We start from the raw sequence: 23,043 nt of genomic DNA, 5'->3' as shown, positions 1-23,043 counted from the left end.
GACGCCATGCAATAACCGCTAAACCAACTTAAACAGTAGGAAACTGCCTTTCACACCTTCAATGTACATTTCCTACCACACAACATTAGCTTATAGCTTACAGTATTAGCCTAGGCTAAAGCGCAATTTATCGTAAAGCTGCCATTTTCACTTCTCCAAATACTCAGCCTGAAATTAGTACAAGTATCACAAACGACCCTATTCGCTCTGTGGAAGTGCACTACATAGGGTACAACAACACCGCGTTGGCACCCTACATAGCACCCTACCTTATTGTGACCATTCGGAAAGAATTTGGAATCCGCCTCTGGAAAGACCCTTATGAAAGATGAACTGTGTGATGGACTGGTAGACGGATTTATCGTTATGGACTGGAGAATCGTTTTTACCATTTCTGAGGTGTTTTTAATTATACGATGTGGTAAGATTTATTCAGTATAATTAAAAATAGAGATTGGGTTAATGCTAGTCAGCTAGCGTTAATCAGCTGTAAATGTTGACTCGCAGGTGAAGACACTTGGCCTTGTTTAGGGTGAATCATAACTGGGGTTAGTTATTCAGATAAAAACAACACAGTGATGTAGATTAACACAGACACTTAGTGTGTGTGTTTATACAAAGATTATGTTTATTCGTCGTCGTCGTTTACACTACCGTCCTTATTTTTTTTGAAAGAAAAACACTGTTCTTTTCAATGAAGATCACTTTAAACTAATCAGAAATCCACTCTATACATTGCTAATGTGGTAAATGACTATTCTAGCAGCAAATGTCTGGTTTTTGGTGCAATATCTCCATAGGTGTATAGAGGCCCATTTCCAGCAACTCTCACTCCAGTGTTCTAATGGGTTTGCTCATTGCCTCAGAAGGCTAATGGATGATTAGAAAACCCTTGTACACTGCAAAAAGTAAAATCTAACCAAGATTAAATATCTTAAATCAAGACAAAATATGCTTATTTGTCTGCCAAGATAATTATCCTTTCCAGGCAGGTTTTGTGTAAGAGTATTTCACTTACTTTAAGCATTTTTCCCTCAATTATCTTAATAAGGTATTATAACTTGTTATTGAGATTTTATTACTGGTTATGAGTAAGTTCTGTCTTAAAATGAGAATTACCATAATTTCATCGGTGTTATATTAACCATGACAAGTTTGTCAAAGTCAGAATTTCTTATTTCAAGCATCTTATCCTTTCTTTTAATCTCTTAACAGAAAACATAACTAAATTAAATGAATTGTTGTATTGTCAATCTGGCAACAAAAATAGGCTACAAAATGGATTGGTTTGTTGTTTGGATTTTGATTTATTTGGCAGTCTCAGTTGGTATAAACACTTACTTAAACAGAGCACACCAATATGCCCAGATGAAATAGTCAAACTGTTGGTTGGGGGACAAAGTTTCCAGCATGTTAAAATGAGTAGTACAACTTTACTTGTTTTTAGTATAAATACACTAGTTTTAAGACATCTGTGGGGTTTCTAAAGCTAGATATATTTACTTGTTTTTAAAAATCTTGCCAAGTCAAATTTTTCTTGTTCTGTTGGCAGATAATTTTGCTTATTTTAAGTAAAATATTCCTAATTTTATTACTTTTTTTTTCTTGTTTTTGTAAGCTGGTTTTTTGCAGTGTACAATCATGTTAGCACAGCTGAAAACAGTTTAGCTCTTTAGAGAAGCTATAAAACTGACCTTCCTTTGAGCAGATTGAGTTTCTGGAGCATCGCATTTGTGGGGTCGATTAAATGCTCAAAATGGCCAGAAAAATGTCTTGACTATATTTTCTATTCATTTTACAACTTATGGTGGTAAATAAAAGTGTGACTTTTCATGGAAAACACAAAATTGTCTGGGTGACCCTAAACTTTTGAACGGTAGTGTATATGTACAGTATTTGGGAACAGTAATGTTTCTTTCTCTTGGTTTGCTGAAAACAACAGCTCTTAAATACCATAACATAACCGTGATAATAAAAAATATATATATATACAGTTTAAGTCAATACTATAATCTATGATGATTCTGCTCAGCAAAACAATATTAATTTACATTTCATGATTATCAAATCTTTTGAATTTCAGTGTTGCCAGTGAAAATTGAGGAAAAGTTTGGGGAAACTTGTGACTTGTTTTCATTGATTGTATTAATCCTCTCTGAAACAGATCTCATGGCCTCATCTGCCTGACATGTGGTTCAGTTTATGTTCAGATTCCTTCAGATGAACTGCATTTGTAGATGTCCAAGTGTAAAAAAAAAAGTCAGCGCTAGAAGGGCACATACTTCCGCCAAGCCACATATTCAGATTTACATCAAAATATAATCGATTGTGCTTTCACCCATGGCTCACCTTTCTTCCAAACTTCATCCAAATCGATTCACTACGTTTAGAGTTACGTTGGGAACAGACCAAAAAAAAAAATTCTGGATCTACAAACGTATCCGGATTCTGGATCTACGTACATATCTGGATTTGAATCAAAATCCATTCAATTGTTCCTTGGCCCATGGTTCCCCTTTCCTCCAAATTTCATTCAGATCCGTTCAGTGCTCTTTTAGTTATGTTGGGAAAAGCAAAAATAAATAAATACAATCCTGGATCGGCATGCATGTCTGGATCCTGGAGCCGCATCTACGATCCGGATCCTGGATCCACAAACACATCTGGATTTGAATCAAAATCCATTCAATTGTTTCTTGGCCCATATCTCCCCTTTCCACCAAATTTAATTCAAATCTGTCCAGTACTTTTTGAGTTATGGTGGAAAAAGCAAAAAAAAAAAAATCCTGGATCCACATCGATGTCCGGATCCTGGATTCACATACATATCTGGATTTGAATCAAAATCCATTCAATTGTTCCTTGACCCACAGCTCCCCTTTCCTCCAAATTTCTTTCAAAACCATTCAGTACTTTTTGAGTTATGGTGGGAAAAGCCCCCCAAAAAAATCCTGGATCCACATCGATGTCCGGATCCTGGAGCCAAATATATGATCCGGATCCTGGATCCACATACATATCTGGATTTGAATCAAAATCCATTCAATTGTTCCTTGGCCCATAGCTCCCCTTTCCTCCAAATTTCATTCAAATCCGTTCAGTACTTTTTGAGTTATGGTGGGAAAAGCCCCCCAAAAAAATCCTGGATCCACATCGATGTCCGGATCCTGGAGCCAAATATATGATCCGGATCCTGGATCCACATACATAAGCTTATCTGGATTTGAATCAAAATCCATTCAATTGTTCCTTGGCCCATAGCTCCCCTTTCCTCCAAATTTCATTCAAATCCGTTCAGTACTTTTTGAGTTATGGTGGGAAAAGCCCCCCAAAAATATCCTGGATCCACATCGATGTCCGGATCCTGGAGCCAAATATATGATCCGGATCCTGGAGCCGCATACATATCTGGATTTGAATCAAAATCCGTTCAATTGTTCCTTGGCCCATAGCTCCCCTTTCCTCCAAATTTCATTGAAATCCATTCAGTACTTTTTGAGTTATGGTGGGAAAAGCTAAAAAAAAAAAATCCTGGTTCCATATCCATGTCTGGGTCCTGGAGTTGCATATATGATCCAGATCCTGGATCCACATGCATATCTGGATTTGAATCACTGTTCCTTGGCCCATAGCTCCCCTTTCCTCCAAATTTCATTCAAATCCGTTCAGTACTTTGAGTTATGGTGGGAAAAGCCAAAAAAACAATCCTGGTTCCACATCCATGTCCAGATCCTGGAGCCGCATATATGGTCCGGATCCTGGATCCACATACATATCTGGATTTGAAGCAAAATGCGTTCAATTGTTTCTTGACCCACAGCTCCCCTTAACACCAAATTTCGTTGAAATCCGTTCAGTACTTTTTGAGTTATGGTGGGAAAAGCCAAAGGAAAAAAAATCCTGGATCCACATCTATGATCCGGATCCTAGAGCTGCATGCATATCTGGATTTGAATCATAGCTCCCCTTTCCACCAAATTTCATTGAAATCCGCTCAGTACTTTTTGAGTTATGGTGTGAAAAGCTAAAAAAAAAAAAATCCTGGTTCCGTATCCATGTCTGGGTCTTGGAGTTGCATATATGATCCGGATCCTGGATCCACATGCATATCTGGATTTGAATCATTGTTCTTTGGCCCATTGCTCCCCTTTCCTTCAAATTTCATTCAAATCCGTTCAGTACTTTTTGCGTTTTGGGGGAAAATGCCAAAAAAAAAAATCCTGGTTCCACATCCATGTCCGGATCCTGGAGCCGCATATATGGTCCGGATCCTGGAGCCGCATGTACGATCCGGATCCTGGAGCCGCATGCATATCTGGATTTGAATCAAAATCCATTCAATTGTTCCTTGACCCATAGCTCCCCTTTCCACCAAATTTCATTGAAATCCGTTTAGTACTTTTTGAGTTATGGTGGGAAAAGCTAAAAAAAAAAAAAATCCTGGTTTCATGTCCAGATCCTGGAGCTGCATATATGATCCAGATCCTGGAGCCGCATACATATCTTGATTTGAATCAAAATCCATTCGATTGTTCCTTGGCCCATAGCTCCCTTTCCTCTATATTTCATTCAAATCCGTTCATTACTTTGAGTTATGTTGAGAATAGACAAACAAACAGAGGCAAAAACCTTCTCCAACAAAGATGGTGGAGGGAAACAAAAACAAAACACACACACAATCCGGTGTATCATCCTTTTTGGTGAAACTTGCAAGTACGTTTTGCCGCAGTCTGTGGGCTTGGATGTGGGCGGAGAGAGATGTCATGTACTTGCCATGCATGAGGGCTGTATCGTCATTGGGTTATGGTTTGGGTTAGGGGGGTATCCTGTGCTTGTCCTGCAGGATGGTCCAATCCCACAGTCTGCAGACAGAGGCCTCTCGAAACTTGAATCATCCTGTATAGTATTATAACTATGATGCAGAATAGCGTGTAATTATTTCATACTTTTCAATCATCAATAGTAATCAACATTTTTCTTTTTGTTTTGTGACAGAGCACATAAGTGACCTAAGAGGGTTTTGTTTTTAAGACTATTCCCACTAAAGCAAAATAAATCTAAGCAAGACTGCATTTGACATTTCAGCATGTTCGAGTAAATTGCCACCACCGCAACATGTTAAAGTGGAATCATCAGTGTTGACCTGGATTTATGGAAAAGTCCAGGTGAACGTGACGTATGCTGTGCAGTACAACACGTAAGTCAAATCCTTACTTTGTGTGTGAATTCATTCCTGTTAACCATCATATCATGATGAAAACATGTCATTTTATCATAATGGGACTTATTATGAGACGAATGCACAAAGCAAAATATAATTTCCTGTTTATTGTATTAAAAAAATGACTGAAAGCAAAGTGCCAGCCTGTTAATATTTTATTTTTGTAATGTAATATGTGCAGTGCTGCACTTTTATAGCTACAGTGGTGCTTGAAAGTTTGTGAACCCTTTAGAATTTTCTATATTTCTGCATAAATATGACCTAGAACATTATCAGGTTTTCACACAAGTCCTAAAAGTAGATAAAGAGAACCCAGTTAAATAAATGAGACAAAAATATTATACTTGGTCATTTATTTATTGAGGGAAATTTTCCAATATTACTGTACGTGGCAAAAGTATGTGAACCTTTGCTTTCAGTATCTGGTGTGACCCCCTTGTGCAGCAATAACTGCAACTAAACATTCCCGGTAACTGTTGATCAGTTCTGCACACCGTCTTGAAGGAATTTTATCCCATTCCTCCATACAGAACAGCTTCAACTCTGGGATGTTGGTGGGTTTCCTCACATAAACTGCTCGCTTCAGTTCCTTCCACAACATTTCAATTGGATTAAGGTCAGGACTTTGACTTGGCCATTCCAAAACATTAACTTTATTCTTCTTTAACCATTCTTTGGTAGAACGACTTGTGTGCTTAGGGTCGTTGTCTTGCTGCATGACCCACCTTCTATTGAGATTCAGTCCATAGACAGATGTCCTGACATTTTCCTTTAGAATTCGCTGGTATAATTCAGAATTCGTTGTTCCATCAATGATGGCAAGCCGTCCTGGCCCAGATGCAGCAAAACAGGCCCAAACCATGATACTACCACCACCATGTTTCACAGATGGGATAAGGTTCTCATGCTGGAATGCAGTGTTTTTCCTTTCTCCAAACATAATGCTTCTCATTTAAACCAAAAAGTTCTATTTTGGTCTCGTCCGTCCACAAAACATTTTTCCAATAGCCTTCTGGCTTGTCCACGTGACCTTTAGCAAACTGCAGACGAGCAGCAATGTTCTTTTTGGAGACCAGTGGCTTTCTCCTTGCAACCCTGCCATGCACACCATTGTTGTTCAGTGTTCTCCTGATGGTGGACTCATGAACATTAACATTAGCCAATGTGAGCGAGGCCTTCAGTTGCTTAGACGTTACCCTGGGGTCCTTTGTGACCTTTCTGACTATTACACGCCTTGCTCTTGGAGTGATCTTTGTTGGTCGACCACTCCTGGGGAGGGTAACAATGGTCTTGAATTTCCTCCATTTCTACGCAATCTCCGTGTTTCCCACAGACCAGGTAGCAATTTGTGGTGCTCCACCGTGCCGATGAGGGTGTCGTGGCGGTCGGTGGAGTCGGTCATTGGGGTGTATGCAAAGTGTTTACAGCGGGCGCTGTTCAAACACACAGTATTTTTTTTTCAGAGTCACCTGCTGGGACTATTTTAAAGCTACAAGAAGCATTTGAGATTATTCAGTTCAATCTAAATTCTTTTAAGTTCTTTAAGAGAAGACAGCTAAAACAATTTTTACCAGAACCCTGCCTGGTTTCATTCCTCGACCCAACTTTACATTACAGGGCAGGCCATTAGTTTGCTGGGCTTGATGTTGGTGGAAAACCTGTCTTTTAAATGTATGAAAATTACTCACCAAAATTGAAGTTAAAGTTTAGTTTTTACCTTAGTTTTTTGCCTTTTTGGTGGCAATCATTCTTTAGTTGACATTCAAGGAATAAATTGCAAAAAACAAGCTGGATGTTTTTATTTTAAATATTGAACTCAACACTTACCTCAACCAATACTGAAATGAAATAAATAGTATAATGTAACAACAAAATAATAATAAAATAAAATATCATAATTAGATGTAAGAAACCGCTTAAGGTAACACCAAGGCAACTAACAATAATGAAAAAGCATTACCCTAATTGGTGCAAAGCCTGCATGCCCTATCAGAACATTTAATTCTGCGTGGCTTCCTGAAAAAAACCCTCAAGTGCCCTATCGCAAGGGAAGTTCTGGATTGAATCCAGTCTCCCTATGTCCAGTTTTCCTCCTCGCCTCCTTTATCAGAAACATGGAATCAAATTTACTTTCCCCACTTTTTTTTTTAAATTAGCTATAAGTCTATCTGTTTCCACCTCACCTGTTGTTTCAGCAGTAGCTGCCTATCTTACAGCAGCATTTTGGCTGTCCTCCTGGCCCATCTCTCTTGAACAGCCCTGAGCAGCACGGAGTTGTTCAGCACTGTTTGATGCCTATAACATTCGAAATTATATTCCAATAACATTTACTAGCAACAGCCATTTGACAGTACAACTTTTATTTCAGACTGATACCTCCTCAAGCTGCTCTGTCTCTAGATGAGGCCTTTTTTGGCACAGAAAAAACTTTTCAATACTCATCTGGGTTAAAGCAGCAAACATTGAGAGTCAATGAAATTATAATAGTCAAATAAATACGAAGTTATTATTAGCCTATGGGCATCCTACAGTAGCCTATCTCAACTACCGCGTTTTATCTTTATCACATTGTTTGCTGCGTTTCCAACGTTATAGGCTGACAGCTGGATGTTCAACATTGATAACGTTATAAGGCGAGCAGTTCATAAAGCTAGCATAAGGCTACCTTTTCTGAGTTACATACTGGGCAGGTGTGTTTGAGTACAGTACATCATACTAACCTTTGGTAGACCCCAGACATTGTTGACCGTCTTCTCTGTGCTAAATATCACGCAGCATTGGGTTTTCCTCTTGATGGCCCTCAAGCAGTATGCATGGAGAGGAGGAGTGGGCGAATCAGCTGCCAGTATGTGCGTATCAGTGATGCAGTGATGGTTTATCTACTTCGCCAATAAAGCTAATAAAGATGTTTCTTAAAATATGCAGATTTTATGCTTCAGATAGCATCCCCGCGAGTATAACATTTTATTTAGGCTAGTGGGAAATCCTTATTTATTGCGAATGTCAAGCCATTATTAATAACTTGCATGAAATGCTGAAGCGGGATAAACGGGATAATGCAATAAGGCCGGTTCCTCGCGTCAAGCTGCTATTGTACGCATCAAAATTGGTTTATAGCCTGACTCAGGGATGTCTGTTTCATGTAAGCCAAGAAGGCTATGATAAAGCTCATCACGAGCACGACATAGGCTACCTTTTAAAATAAGGGGTTGGAAGGCGAATCGGGAAGGCTGCGTTATTTTTAATTAGCCTAACAGGCCTACTTGCAGTCCGGGTATATGTGCAACGGCAGGCCTGTGTACATGCCTCTCTGTGTGTGGGGGGGGGTGCGCGCGCGTGAACGAGAATAAAGAGCACTATGAATGAACGGAACGATACGCAACGGAATTTTTTTTTTTTTCAAAATCGCGAGTCTGATTGTGTGGCGATAGGAATCCATTGTGTGGCGCTGCGCAACACAATGGTCTATGTATGGGAAACCCTGCAATCTGTCTGACTGTGGATTGGTGGAGTCCAAACTCTTTAGAGATGGTTTTGTAACCTTTTCCAGCCTAATGAGCATCAACAATGCTTTTTCTGAGGTCCTCAGAAATCTCCTTTGTTCGTGCCATGATACACTTCCTCAAACATGTGTTGTGAAGATCAGACTCAGATCCCTGTTCTTTAAATAAAACAGGGTGCCCACTCACACCTGATTGTCATCCCATTGATTGAAAACACCTGACTCTAATTTCACCTTCAAATTAACTGCTAATCCTAGAGGTTCACATACTTTTGCCACTCACAGATATGTAATATTGGATCATTTTCCTCAATAAATAAATGACCAAGTATAATATTTTTGTCTCATTTGTTTAACTGGGTTCTCTTTATCTACTTTTAGGACTTGTGTGAAAATCTGATGATGTTTTAGGTCATATTTATGCAGAAATATATAAAATTCTAAAGGTTTCACAAACTTTTAAAGGTCTCCTTGCATTGTTTTTTCATTAATTGTGCGGTGGTCTCTAGTATGAATGAATGCCCTGTGAGCCGGTTTTGGTGAAAAAAAAATGCTGTGGTTCTCCTGTTTCAGGCTGTTCTAGTTGGGTGGAGGAGTGGGTGGGGAGAGAACGACAGGATTTCAGCTCTTACTCATTAATATTCATGACATGTAAACGTGTTGCCTCCGATTGGCTAACAGCACTGTGACGCTACCTCCAGTGGGTCAGAACAAGCGGATGTGGGTGTCTTACTACGGCGAGAGAGAAGGAACAAACCGCGAAGGGAAAAATACCGTGCGCTGACATCATTGATGTGCGATGCAAGAAAATAAGAAAATTAATTCAACAAATGTTTGGGTTTTTACCGAACAAACAACTGAATAAAATGAACGAGTGACTTAAAAAAAAAAAAGGATGTGGGTGTCTTTGTAAAACTGTTTTGATTGGCTATTATGGTCTCGACATCGATGTTTCGACCAATAACAATGTAGATAACACGAATTTTACATCACGTTCAACAAGATTTAAATGAGACTAAAGATGGCGACTTACACATAATGTGTAAACATCGTTGGAGTTAATAAAGTTTGAACAGCATGAAGGAACATACCCTAACCCCTTGAAATTAATAAAAAAAAAATTCTCAACGGGTTTGGCATTAGGGCTGGGTTCAAAAGATCGATTCACATTCAAAAAATACGAGATCGATTCAGAAATGTGTGGATCGATCTCTTCCAGGTGGCTGTAGGCACTATTTTCTCGACCACGCAAGGACCGCTATAAAAAGCGGGTGCCGGCAAACGAAACCGAAACTTAAGAACGCGAGATGGCTGAAGCTGCACAGCTAAAATTACCTGCCTGGCCTGAAAGCTGATGTATGGCATTACTTTGGATTCAAACGTTACGAGGACAGAGACGAAGTCGACAGAACAAAAGCAGTGTGCAAACTGTGCCACATAGAGGTAAAATATAGTGGCAATACAACCAATCTCCGCAATCATTTATCCAGGCACCACGCTGACACCGTTTCAGCTAAACCTGTGGCGAATCAAACTGCACTGGAGAAGGCATTTGGTGTTAAATTACATGCACAAACACATATGGGGCTGTTCCTGTCAATAGGGACAGTTTTACGTCAAAGTGACAATCCAGCAATATCTAAGTAAATCGATATCCGATCGTGACCTTATGAATCGGAATTGAATCGATCCAGGAAATCTGAATCGATTCTGCCTATTTGGCAGAATATAAAAAGGTCGTTTTTTACTCAGAAAAAGCGGAAAACTCTCATCCCTGCCTAGCTTGTGACCATGTCATGCATGCTAACGTGGAGAATATGAACATGCTATTTTGTAACAAAAACTTTCGAACAAAAAGTTCTTACAGCTTGTGAGCTGGTGGCTGATTGTCTTGACGGCACAGATCCAGGGATTAAATGCAACCTCGAAGCAAAACCACTACTGAAGTCACCGAAGTTTGAAAAGTCCCTGTGGTTGAAATGATCAGAACACAGTACTAATGCTGCATTATACTTCGCTGGTGGTGTTCCAAAGATAAATTCCAACCATTTCTTCTTCACCTCTTCTATCTTGGGCAAGAAATGCAACGTTGATGTGTTACTGCCACAAATAACACAGGCACGAACTTGTTCAGCCATGTTTTCAACTTGCTGTTGGGTCCTCTTCGTTAGCTACTGACGAGATGGGCTCTGCTGTCTCTCCTCACGCTTAAATCCGAACTTTCTTCCCGTGAGCGGTCGCAAGCCAAGGTGGGCGAGGCCACGAATCCTAATTTTCAAAGTGACGTCACTTCATAGGGCTTTTTCAGATTCGCTCGTTTTTCCGACTATTTTCTTTCATAAGCTAATACAGGGAATGGGACTAGAATTACATTTTCGCATGCATATGCAACTCGGAGTGAACTATGGTATTTCAAAAAGAGCCAGTATTAAACATTTTTGGTGGAAGGGCACCTTTAAGCACCACTGTACTTTGTTTTACATAACACTATCTTGTATTAAATGGTGCTTGGCTTCATCAGTGGTCGATTTATTTGGCGTTGAGCAAAGCTCCAAAACTTTACAGTCAAAGTCCAGATGTTTGAATCACAATGTTTATCAACACTGAGTTGTATGAAGCAGATGTAGGAGAGAGGGAGGACTGTGGCACTGCAGGTTGTGGTGTTAATTCTCCACTCGTCATGGATGAACACTCTGTAAAGGGCTTTCTGTCCCTTGTTTTAGTTTGTTTATTTGCATGTTACATGAATAAGGTGGTGTTCAGTTTTAAGTTTTATTTTCCTTAATTAAGAAACAAAAGACTAATTTCTTCATATTTGTTGCACCACAGTGCTTCTGAGTTCTTGAATCTGATTGGTTAGAATGTGTTGATTAATTGTCCATAGCAGCTCTAACAATGGTGTAATGCAAATCACAGGAAGAGAGAGGCAGTTCAAGACATGTTCTTTCTTTTAACAACATTAAATGTGAAGTAAAATGTGTCGGACATTAGAAAAAAATCAATAATTGGCAAACTGCTGTGGTATAAGAGGAATAAAACACTTGGAGATGAGTAGGATTTTCCTGAGGTTTACTCAGTTGCATCCTCCAGCAAAAGCCAGGGTTCGCAGAGCGCTTACAAAGCATTAAAGGGATCTCATTGCTGAAAGGTATCAGTCAGGGGAAGGGTACAAAAAAAAATTCCATGGCATTAGATATACCATGGAGCACAGTGAAGACAGTCATCAAGAAGTGGAGAAAATATGGGACAGCAGTGACATTACTGAGAACTGGACATCCCTCCAAAATTGATGAAAAGACTAGACGTAAACTGGTCAGGGAGGCTGCCGAGAGGCCTACAGCAACACTGAAGGAGCTGCAGGAATTTCTGGCAAGTACTGGTTGTGTACTACATGTGACAGTAATCTCCCATATTCTCCATATGTCTGGACTATGGGGTAGGGTCACAAGATGGAAGCCTTTTCTTACAAAGAAAAACATCCAGGCCTGACTAAATTTTGCAAAAATAAATAAATATACTAAGTAACTTTAAAAACGCACAATGGAATTCAACACGATATCACTTTAGATCCATGCATATATTTGAAATTTATGATATTGTATGTAATGCACACACATCTTGAAACATCGATAAAGGACATTTATTGTCAAACTCAAGAATTAATTCACAATAAAAAAATTCAAAGTGACAGTTGGTCCATGTTCGGACCGTCATGCTGGAGATTCTGGGTCTGTGTCGTACAGGGGTCTCAGTGGCAGTGACTGAGGGTGTCAGGAATCTGTCACGGAGGTGAGCTAGCCTGATGTGCTGATCCTGAACTGGCGTCGTGACTCGAGGCTGACCAGGGCGTGGACGATCCCTGGTGCTCCCTGTCTGTCTGTAACGCTGACTCAAACGGGAAATGGTCGAATGATGAACACCGAAGTGCCGGGCGACCTCTGTCTGTGTACTTCCGGCACGCAACATCCCGATGGCCTGTTCACGTTGATTTTGGCTTAGGCGTGGCATCTTCAATAATGACAATTTTCCCATCATTTCCCCCGGGTATTTATAGGCAAGATTGTGTGTGTACAGTGTATGCAAAATTTGTTTGAAAATTAAAGCCTGTCCATGTCATTGACTACCCGAGTCATATTGTACGTTATTGAGTACAACTCCCTTAAATTCTGATTTGAGCACAGATTTGGAACTTATTCGGGCGGAACGAAGTTATTTTTCCATTGTGATATATTTCTTTCTTCTTGAGATAAACTCAGCACGAATTCAGCAAGTTTTATCAATGTGCGTTTTTAAAGTTACTTAGTGTAAATAAAAATGCATCAACTCTCCCAAAAGCATGTGGGGAAAATGTGTTCTGGTCTGATGAAACCAAGGTTGAACTTTTTGGCCACAAATCCAAAAGATATGTTTGGTGCAAAAACAACACTGCACATCACTGAAAGAACACCATACACACTGTGAAGCATGGTGGTGGCAGCATCATGTTTTGGGGTTGTTTTTCTTCAGCTGGAACAGGGGCTTTAGTCAAGGTGGAGGGAATTATGAACAGTTCTAAATACCAGTCAATTTTGGCCCAAAACCTTCAGGTGTCTGCTAGGAAGATGAAGAGAAATTTCATCTTTCAGCAGGACAATGACCCCAAGCATACATCGAAATCAACAAAAGAATGGCTTCCCCAGAAGAAAATTAAATTAAAGTTTTGGAACAGCCCAGCTGGAGCCCAGACCTAAATCCAATTGAAAATCTTCGGGGTGACCTGAAGAGGGCTGTGCACAAGAGATGCCCTCGCAATCTGACAGATTTGGAGTGCTTTTGTAAGGAAGAGTGGGCAAATATTGCCAAGTCTAGATGTGGCAGGCTGATAGACTTCGACCCAAAAAGACTGAATGCTGTAATTAAATCAAAAGCTGCTTCAACAAAGTATTACAACCCCGATTCCAAAAAACTTGGGACAAAGTACAAGTTGTAAATAAAAACGGAATGCAATGATGTGGAAGTTTAAAAATTCCATGTTTTATTCAGAATAGAACATAGATGAGACATCAAATGTTTAAACTGAGAAAATGTATCATTTAAAGAGAAAAATTAGGTGATTTGAAATTTCATGACAACACCACATCTCAAAGAAGTTGGGACAAGCCCATGTTTACCACTGTGAGACATCCCCTTTTCTCTTTACAACAGTCTGAAAACGTCTGGGGACTGAGGAGACCAGTTGCTCAAGTTTAGGGATAGGAATGTTAACCCATTCTTGTCTAATGTAGGATTCTAGTTGCTCAACTGTCTTAGGTCTTTTTTTGTCGTATCTTCCGTTTTATGATGCGCCAAATGTTTTCTGTGGGTGAAAGATCTGGACTGCAGGCTGGCCAGTTCAGTACCCGGACCCTTCTTCTACGCAGCCATGATGCTGTAATAGATGCAGTATGTGGTTTGGCATTGTCATGTTGGAAAATGCAAGGTCTTCCCTGAAAGAGACGTCATCTGGATGGGAGCATATGTTGCTCTAGAACCTGGATATACCTTTCAGCATTGATGGTGTCTTTCCAGATGTGTAAGCTGCCCATGCCACACGCACTAATGCAACCCCATACCATCAGAGATGCAGGCTTCTGAACTGAGCGCCGATAACAACTTGGGTCGTCCTTCTCCTCTTTAGTCCGAATGACACGGCGTCCCTGATTTCCATAAAGAACTTCAAATTTTGATTCGTCTGACCACAGAACAATTTTCCACTTTGCCACAGTCCATTTTAAATGAGCCTTGGCCCAGAGAATATGTCTGCACTTCTGGATCATGTTTAGATACGGCTTCTTCTTTGAACTATAGAGTTTTAGCTGGCAATGGTGGATGGCACGGTGAATTGTGTTCACAGATAATGTTCTCTGGAAATATTCCTGAGCCCATTTTGTGATTTCCAATACAGAAGCATGCCTGTATGTGATGCAGTGCCGTCTAAGGGCCTGAAGATCACAGGCACCCAGTATGGTTTTCTGGCCTTGACCCTTACGCACAGAGATTCTTCCAGATTCAGAGAATCTTTTGATGATATTATGCACTGTAGATGATGATATGTTCAAACTCTTTGCAATTTTACACTGTCGAACTCCTTTCTGATATTGCTCCACTATTTGTCGGCGCAGAATTAGGGGGATTGGTGATCCTCTTCCCATCTTTACTTCTGAGAGCCGCTGCCACTCCAAGATGCTCTTTTTATACCCAGTCATGTTAATGACTTATTGCCAATTGACCTAATGAGTTGCAATTTGGTCCTCCAGCTGTTCCTTTTTTGTACCTTTAACTTTTCCAGCCTCTTATTGCCCCTGTCCCAACTTTTTTGAGATGTGTTACTGTCATGAAATTTCAAATGAGCCAATATTTGGCATGAAATTTAAAAATGTCTCACTTTCGACATTTGATATGTTGTCTATGATCTATTGTGAATACAATATCAGTTTTTGAGATTTGTAAATTATGGCATTCGGTTTTTATTTACAATTTGCACTTTTGTCCCAACTTTTTTGGAATCGGGGTTGTAGTTTAAGGGTGTGCACACTTATGTAACCAGCTTATTGAACCTTTTTTTATTTTTTATGTTTTTCAATTGATATTTGTACAGGTTATAGGTCACATTAAAGGTGGGAAAAGTTTTGAAATAATTTATCATGGTCTCATAGGTTTTTCTGATGTAAAAAAAAAATCATTTTCACAGGGTGTGGACACTTTTTTTTTTTTTTTAATATCCACTGTACAACTGGACACACAATGTTCTTTTTATTGGGTTTTGCGAGCTCTCAAAGTCCCTCTTCTTTATCCAGACATTTTATAGTGCCACTAGAAAGTTTGTCAACCCGTAACTATTTTCTGTATTTCTGCATAAATGTGACTTGAAATGTGATCAGAGCTTCATTGAAGTCCTAAAAACTAGATAAAGAGAATCCAATTAAACAAATAAGGTCAAATATTATAGTTTTCCCCTTTATTTATTGAGCAAAATGATCCAACATTAAATATCTTTGTCGGGAAAAAAAAGTATGTGAACCTTTTTTTCTTTCAATAGCTGGTGTGACCCCCATTGAGCAGCAAAAACTTCAACCAAAAGTTTCTCGTAATTGCTGATCAGTCCTTCGCAATGGGTTGGAGGAATTTGGGCGGATACAGGACAATTTGTCCAATGCCATTTTGTCCGATAGTTAAGACGTTTCATCCAAAGCCTTTTTCATACTATCAATTATTTTATACAGGGCTCGACATTAGCACTTGCCCGATGGCCTGCCAGTGTTTATTATGTCTTTCGGGCCACTAAATTTGGCCAAACAGTGGCCCGGGCAGGCCAGTACGTTTTCGATACAAATTAAATTTTATTACTCATATTTTACCCAGAATTGTGAAGAAATTGTTCGTAAAATGCACCTTTTCGATACGAGGTCCGCCGTCTTTGTTTACGTCACGCTCCGCTCCACGGCAGGAGTGTGTTGTCTTCGTGCATCATCAGAGATGTTCGGCGCTGTTCGGAAGCGTCGTTTTGGTCGAGCACCAGATCGAGGAGAGAAGGGCTGAGTTTACCAAAGTCTCAGATGACCATCGGGACACACTTAGTGACATCATGGCAGCAGGATGTGCACGCATTCAGGGCTCAACATTTAACGGTTGTCTGCTTGTCTGGGACAAGTGAGACTTTGAGACGAACTTGTCCGACATAGTTACTTGTCCGATCGGACAAGTGCCAAAACACGCCGATATTCGAGTTACATATAAAATTTATCAGTTTATTCACATGATTTCCGAAGCATCTCACTCGACATATTGTTTTGATGAATCCCCGGATGTTTCTATTCGGAAAGAGCCATGTGCGCATGCGCAATATTCCACTTGCGACACCGGCCAATACCGCTTCGTGTATTTGAGCTGAAAAGTAAACGGTCGTTTATGATTGGTTTTAATCGTGTCATACACGTGGATTTGTTGACATTTCTGTTGGCGGGGTCATTATTCAACTGTATATTTACATTGAGTATGTGGTAATTTCCAAATCTTTGAATTGTTGTTGATGGTGTTCATTATATAGCCAAGCGTGTGTGGCGGGGAATGTGCGCCTGCATGCGTGTGGATTGACAGGGAGTTAGGTAGGAGTGGGGAAAGTTATCTATCAAATACCAAGCTGTCAAATGGCTGCTAATTAGGTTACCGGCTGTATTAATTAACTAATTAGTAATGGGAGTTTAGGGATTTGAAACGTAGGGGTCTATAATTTAGATATAATTATGGATTATTTGAAATTATCTTTTTTTTGACTATTAAATACCATGCAGGAGCCACACTGAATAATTAGACAACAATTAATCAGTGAAGGATATATATTCAAAATTCATAATTTAAAAATGAAAATATATAACTTTAATTTTCTGGTTTTCAATTTCTCAAAATAAATTAATGATTGATGGAGTCCAATTGATGGAGCAGAACTCAAGGGTTGATAGATGAAGATGAATAGAAACTTTATTTGTATCCATTCATCTGTGAGTCAATAGAGGTGTGGAGGTTTTCATAAGATATATTGTCATTTGATAACTAGATTTCAGTGTATAATAATCAGTGATTTACAGTATTAGTCAATTTTGTTATCAGTTGTTTTTATTTGTAGCATTGTTATTTGTTTCTCTTGTCCAAACTAGTGATATCTCAAGTCATAAATTTTATAATATTATTTTGTGATATTTGTTACTGAACTGCAGAGTACTGATCTGTGTATATATAATGGTTAGTGTTTCTGGATTTCATAATATAGTTTTGTTTTTAATTTTATGTTCATAATTTCTATTCTGTTGGGATATATTGCTTCTGAACTTCAGCATAATAATTGGTGAATTATTGTATCAATCAGTCTGTTTTACTATATTTTTGAACTTTTACCTCAGTATATCAAGTATTGATTACTTTTGATTCATAGATATTATGCATATGTTGTGAATTCGGAAACAAATGCCATAAAGATTGGGTTACAAATAGTTTGCGTTTTTTTTTTTTCTCAGATATTTATTCGGACAAGTCAACTTCACATTCGGACAAATAAATTTCCTTTCAACTTGCCCGACAGGACAAGCGGTTTCAAAAGTTAACGTAGAGCCCTGGTATTTTAGATGAGAGTGTGGAAGAGGAAAGCTATTGCACTAAACTATAAACCTTAAATTGACTTTATTGCTAATTCAGTGCAGTGCACATTTTCAGAAGCAAAAATATTTTATATATTTATTTCAATTTGATTTGACTGTTTTTGAGTCCATTGCTGGTAATTTGGACTGAGTTACTGTCTTTTGTTAGTATTGTTTTCAGGTACAAAATCAAAATATAAGTTGTGATAATCTTGAGATGGCTCTTTTTAATTTTAGGGGTCGGTCATTATTTATGGGGGGGGCTATGAATTTATGGGGGGGTCATGAAAAAGTGACACTACTTTGTACAGAGATGAGGAGATTATTGCCTCCTACAATGATGTGGCTTGGGGATATTCTGCAAAAATTTTCAGCCTCACTGCGCTCGGCAACAACATGTACCCCTAAAGTCTACTTTTCTAGCCAAAAATCAATGACATAGTGTATTATGAACTGTATGAAATGTGGTGGCCTGAACGCGGGTACCGCCCGCATTTGGGCCACCACATTTTCCATTTGGGCCAGTAACTTTTCAGTCCCACTGGCCCAATGGGCCACCAGTGGTAAATGCTTAATGTCTAAGCCTATTATATTTCAATTGTTTGTTCGAAAAAAGGAGGAATTCTCAACGGAATTTGACCAAATCAAAACACATTTTTGCAGCATGTAGTTTAACTCCCCACCACTCGCCAAACGTGAGTTGTGAAATCTAATGGCGAGTAAAGATCGCCCCAGGCTCGCTTTTCTCGGCGAGTGTGTTCAAAACGATGGGTTCCTACCTAGTATTCATGTAAAATCCAATAAATATTCGACAAAAACTCCTTCCTCGCGCAGAACTCTTGGGCATGCTTCGGACTGCGCACACACCTTATTAAGACTGGCTATATGATGAATTAAACGGCTTCACTGGACTCAAAGCTCAGAGAGCAGCCTGTAATGGTAAGGGTCGCTCGTTTGCTTTACAAAAATGTTTTCTGCTTCGGTCAAATTCTATTGAGAATTCTTCTTTAGGATTGGTTTAAAAATATACAGCAATTTGTCACGCATATTGTCACCTCACTGTCATTAGGTGTATGCTTCCATTTATTACGGGGAGACAGTCATAAACCTGTTTAATGCACTCCCTTAAATGAATTGTTTGTTTATATCTCGATTTTGTCACACACATTGTCACCACATATAAAATAATCAATAGTGCATTTGAAAAAGGATTTAGATGAAATGTCTCAACTATTGGACAAAATGGTCATTGGACGAGGTGTCCTGATCCCATCTGGGCCCATTTCCTCCTTACAAATATCTGCTTCAGCTCAATGCTGATGTTGGGCTTCCTGGTATGAACTGCTCTTTTAGGTTTTTCCACAATATTTCTATTGGCTCAAGGTCTGGGCTTTGACTTGGTCATTCCCAAATGCTACATTTCTTTGAGACTTATTTGTGGTGTTGTCTTGTGTCCTACTTACTTACAGTTAAGCTTCCATTCACAGACAAATACCCTGACATTCTTCTGTAGAATTTGCTGGTAAATCTAGAATTTGTCGGTCCATTAATACTGGCACGCCGTCCTGAATGCGAGGCAGCAAAGCAGCCCAAACCATGCTGCCAAACCATGCTGCCAAACCATGCTTCACCGCTGGGTTGAAGTTCTTGTGTTGGAATCCAGTGTTTGGTTTTCACCGAATGTAACGCTTTTCATTGAAACTACAAACTTCTATTTTGGTTTATCTGTCCACAGGACATAGACTTCAGACAGTCAGGAGTGTTCTTTTTGGAGAGGAGTGGCTTCCTCTGTACTGTCCTGGCCTGTACGCAATTCTTCAGTGTTTGCATGATGGTGGACTCATGAACATTGATGTTACTCAATGGCCTGTAGGTCTTTAGATGTTACCCTGAGGTTCCTCCGTTTGTAGATCATCTGCCTAACAGTAGAATAATGGAGGTCATACTCTTTAGAAATGGTTTGGTAACCTTTTCCAGCTTGGTGAGCATTGTCTTTCTGTGGTCCTTGGGGAACTCCTTTGATCGAGGTATGGTACAATACCATAAACCTGTGTTATGAAGACCAGACTTTGGTAGTGAAGACTCTTGAACCATGGGAACTCTGGGAACCTGCTGAACTCGTGCTTAATTTGGAAAAAAAAAACTGACTTCAATCACCCCTTTTAAATTAACCTACTTCTCAAGGTTCACAGCCATTTTCCAACAAAGATGTATATTTTTAAACACTGGATCATTTTGCTTTGGGTGGCACGGTGGTGTAGTGGTTAGCACTGTCGCTTCACAGCAAGAAGGTTCTGGGTTCGAGCCCAGTGACTGAAGAGGCCTTTCTCTGTGGAGTTTGCGTGGAGTTTGCGTTTCTCTTTGTGTCTGCGTGGGTTTCCTCTGGGTGCTCCGGTTTCCCCCACAGTCCAAAGACATGCAGGTTTGGCTAATTGGCGGCTCTGAATTGACCGTAGGTGTGAAGGGTTGGTTGTCTGTGTCTATTGCCGCTTTTCCACTACCAACGCGGCTGAGTTGGGCTGAGCCGTGCCGTGCTGAGTTGGGCTGAGTCGAGCTGAGCGGGGCTGTTGGAGTTGCATTTCGACTACAACCGCGCTGAACCGTGCTGGCTGGAAGTGGGTGGACACATTGGGTGGAGTTAGCGAAAGTGGGTGGACATCACGTGATGTCGTTAGGCGGCGCAAACAGTGACATCAGTGACCTTTTAAGCAGTAGTCTCACGACCCGGATAGTAAACAATAAACATGGAGGACATGGAGTCGTTAGTGTTGCTGGTCTTGGTGCTGTGGCTTGTTGTCACAGACAACGCCAACAGATACTGGCAAGAGTGTATAGATGAGGCGAAGGCGCATAAGGCTTCAGAAATTCTCGTAATTCTTCTTCCGGGTTTACGGTGTTTATAGATCCCAGCGTGCTCACGGGGCGTGTGTGGGCATGTGAGGACACTCCTCCTCACCAATCAGTGCACAGGGGAGTGTCTCCTCACGCCCCTAGCCCCACTCGGCTCGGTTTGGCTCGCTTCAGCCCTACTCCAAAACCGTGCGAGTTTTGGGTGCTGAGTAGGGCTGAAGCGAGCTGAGTCGTGCTGCTCTGAGGTAGTCGAAACGCGAGCCGTGTCGGGCTGAAGTGAGCTGAAAAAGGGTAGTGGAAAAGGGCCATATGTGTCAGCCCTGCGATGATCTAGTGACTTGTTGAGGGTGTACCCTGCCTCTCGCCCATAGTCAGCTGGGATAGGCTCCAGCTTGCCCCTGACCCTGCATAGGATAAGTGGTTATGAATAATGGACGGATGGATCGTTTTGCTTAATAACTAAATGTTAAAACCATGAATGTAACATTGCATAATTTCTGACTAGATCTGTGTTAATGTCATGGCCTCACATACTTATTTGTAATAAAATGATTTTTCTAAAAAATTAGGACATTGACCGACTGGCGCGATGTGTACAGCGGCACTCAGCAGCAGTTCAACTTCACAGCTACTGCTGAGGATTTCTATGGGAAGAGATTTCGTGTGCGATCAGAGAGAGAGAACCAAACATCGGACTGGGAGTTGTCAGAGCTAGTCCAGTGTGCACACCGTAAGCCATCTTTCTTTTCTTACACTATAATAAAATGTTTAGTGTTTTCCACTTATAACAGTGTTGTTAATTTTCTAGTTTGTTTGTCTGTTTTATTTAAAGAATGAGGTTGAGTCAAATGAAAACCTTAAAAGTCTGATATAAAACAAACTATCCATTTAAATTTCTAAATACAAAAGTACAGATGTATTATTGGTCCATTGTTCTCAGTAACCCTCTTCTACTGCAGTTGATATACTTTTGTAGCACCTATTTCAATTAACAATTAAAAAAAAAATTTTTTTTTAACTTTTATTTCGTATTTTTGCCATAAAATGAAACAAACGAGCAATAACAGACTGACGAAGAAAAACAGTGTGGGGGCACGTCAGTTTGTATTGTTGTGATACATCATGACCAGTGTCTTTAATCGTCCATTGTGTCCTTAATCGTCCATTGTATCCTATGTTCAGGTAGCGTTCTCCAGTGTTGTAGTCAAGTCCGAGTCCATTCATGAGTCCCCAGTGTTCAAGTCTGAGTCAGGTCCAAGTCATTAAAAAAATTTCGGGTTGAGTCCGAGAACAAGACTCCAACTGCACCCTTTGACGGCGGCTGTTTTAGCGCGATTAACATTAGTTTGTTCCTGAACGTGACGTATGAACAGGTGAATGTGCTTCTCTTTATCAGGGAGTGCGAAGTATTTTGTCAGAGATGACTGGGAGACGGATGTAAGTGTAGAAGGTGTGTTTATTAATACAAGTAAAGACAGGTAAACAATCCGGAACGGCAGGCAAAATCATAAAACGGTGAAACCGGCAATAGGTCAAACGAGGCATAAACAGGTTATCGTAGACTCGGCAGAATCAAAGACGAGAAACAGGAAATCAGGGGTCAGGAAACCAAACAAGGAACAAGGCTCGGTGATGTCAGCAACACAACTAAATACTTCACAAAGTAAGTGTTTTTTCATAGTTTTTATACCGGCGCGCTGATTGCGCCTTAATCCTGTGCACATACGAGTCGTTTATGGCACATGCGCGAGAGTCCGTTTGGTGCACGTGCTATCCGGAGCGCACCGGAGAATCTATCTGATGCACATGCGAAGGCGCGCAGGTGTGACACTCTTACACGAAATTAATACAAAACGTAATGTAGATATCTTATGCCAAATTATTATGGCACGTTACAAAAAATAAAGAAAAAATCCAAGTCCTTGTCTCCAGTTTACGAGTTCGAATACAGTTAATGCACGAGTCCGAGTCATCAGTGCTCAAGTTAAGTCGCGAGTCCTTAAAATTAGGGCATGAGTCGGACTCGAGTCCTACAAGCTTGGCGTCTTCTACCCCTTTGATGTAGGTAGTTCATCTCATCTCATCTCATTATCTCTAGCCGCTTTATCCTTCTACAGGGTCGCAGGCGAGCTGGAGCCTATCCCAGCTGACTACGGGCGAAAGGCGGGGTACACCCTGGACAAGTCGCCAGGTCATCACAGGGCTGACACATAGACACAGACAACCATTCACACTCACATTCACACCTACGCTCAATTTAGAGTCACCAGTTAACCTAACCTGCATGTCTTTGGACTGTGGGGGAAACCGGAGCACCCGGA

General features: G+C 40.2%; 1 protein-coding gene across 1 annotated transcript in view; it reads left to right on the top strand.

The window, feature by feature from the left end:
• The window catches only part of ifngr2 (interferon gamma receptor 2), a 78,702-nt gene continuing 55,659 nt past the window's right edge, over positions 1 to 23,043 (top strand). The window contains exons 1-3 of the mRNA XM_060929130.1: positions 1 to 421; positions 5,086 to 5,197; positions 21,292 to 21,452. Coding sequence (XP_060785113.1) covers positions 322 to 421; positions 5,086 to 5,197; positions 21,292 to 21,452 — 373 coding nt within the window. The 5' untranslated portion in view covers positions 1 to 321. The remainder of the gene's footprint in view (positions 422 to 5,085; positions 5,198 to 21,291; positions 21,453 to 23,043) is intronic.

The sequence above is a fragment of the Neoarius graeffei genome, chromosome 9, assembly GCF_027579695.1.
Source record: "Neoarius graeffei isolate fNeoGra1 chromosome 9, fNeoGra1.pri, whole genome shotgun sequence".
Lineage (NCBI taxonomy): Eukaryota > Metazoa > Chordata > Actinopteri > Siluriformes > Ariidae > Neoarius > Neoarius graeffei.
The sequence above is the reverse complement of the archived record's forward strand: the minus strand, read 5'-3'. Positions and strand labels throughout refer to the sequence as shown.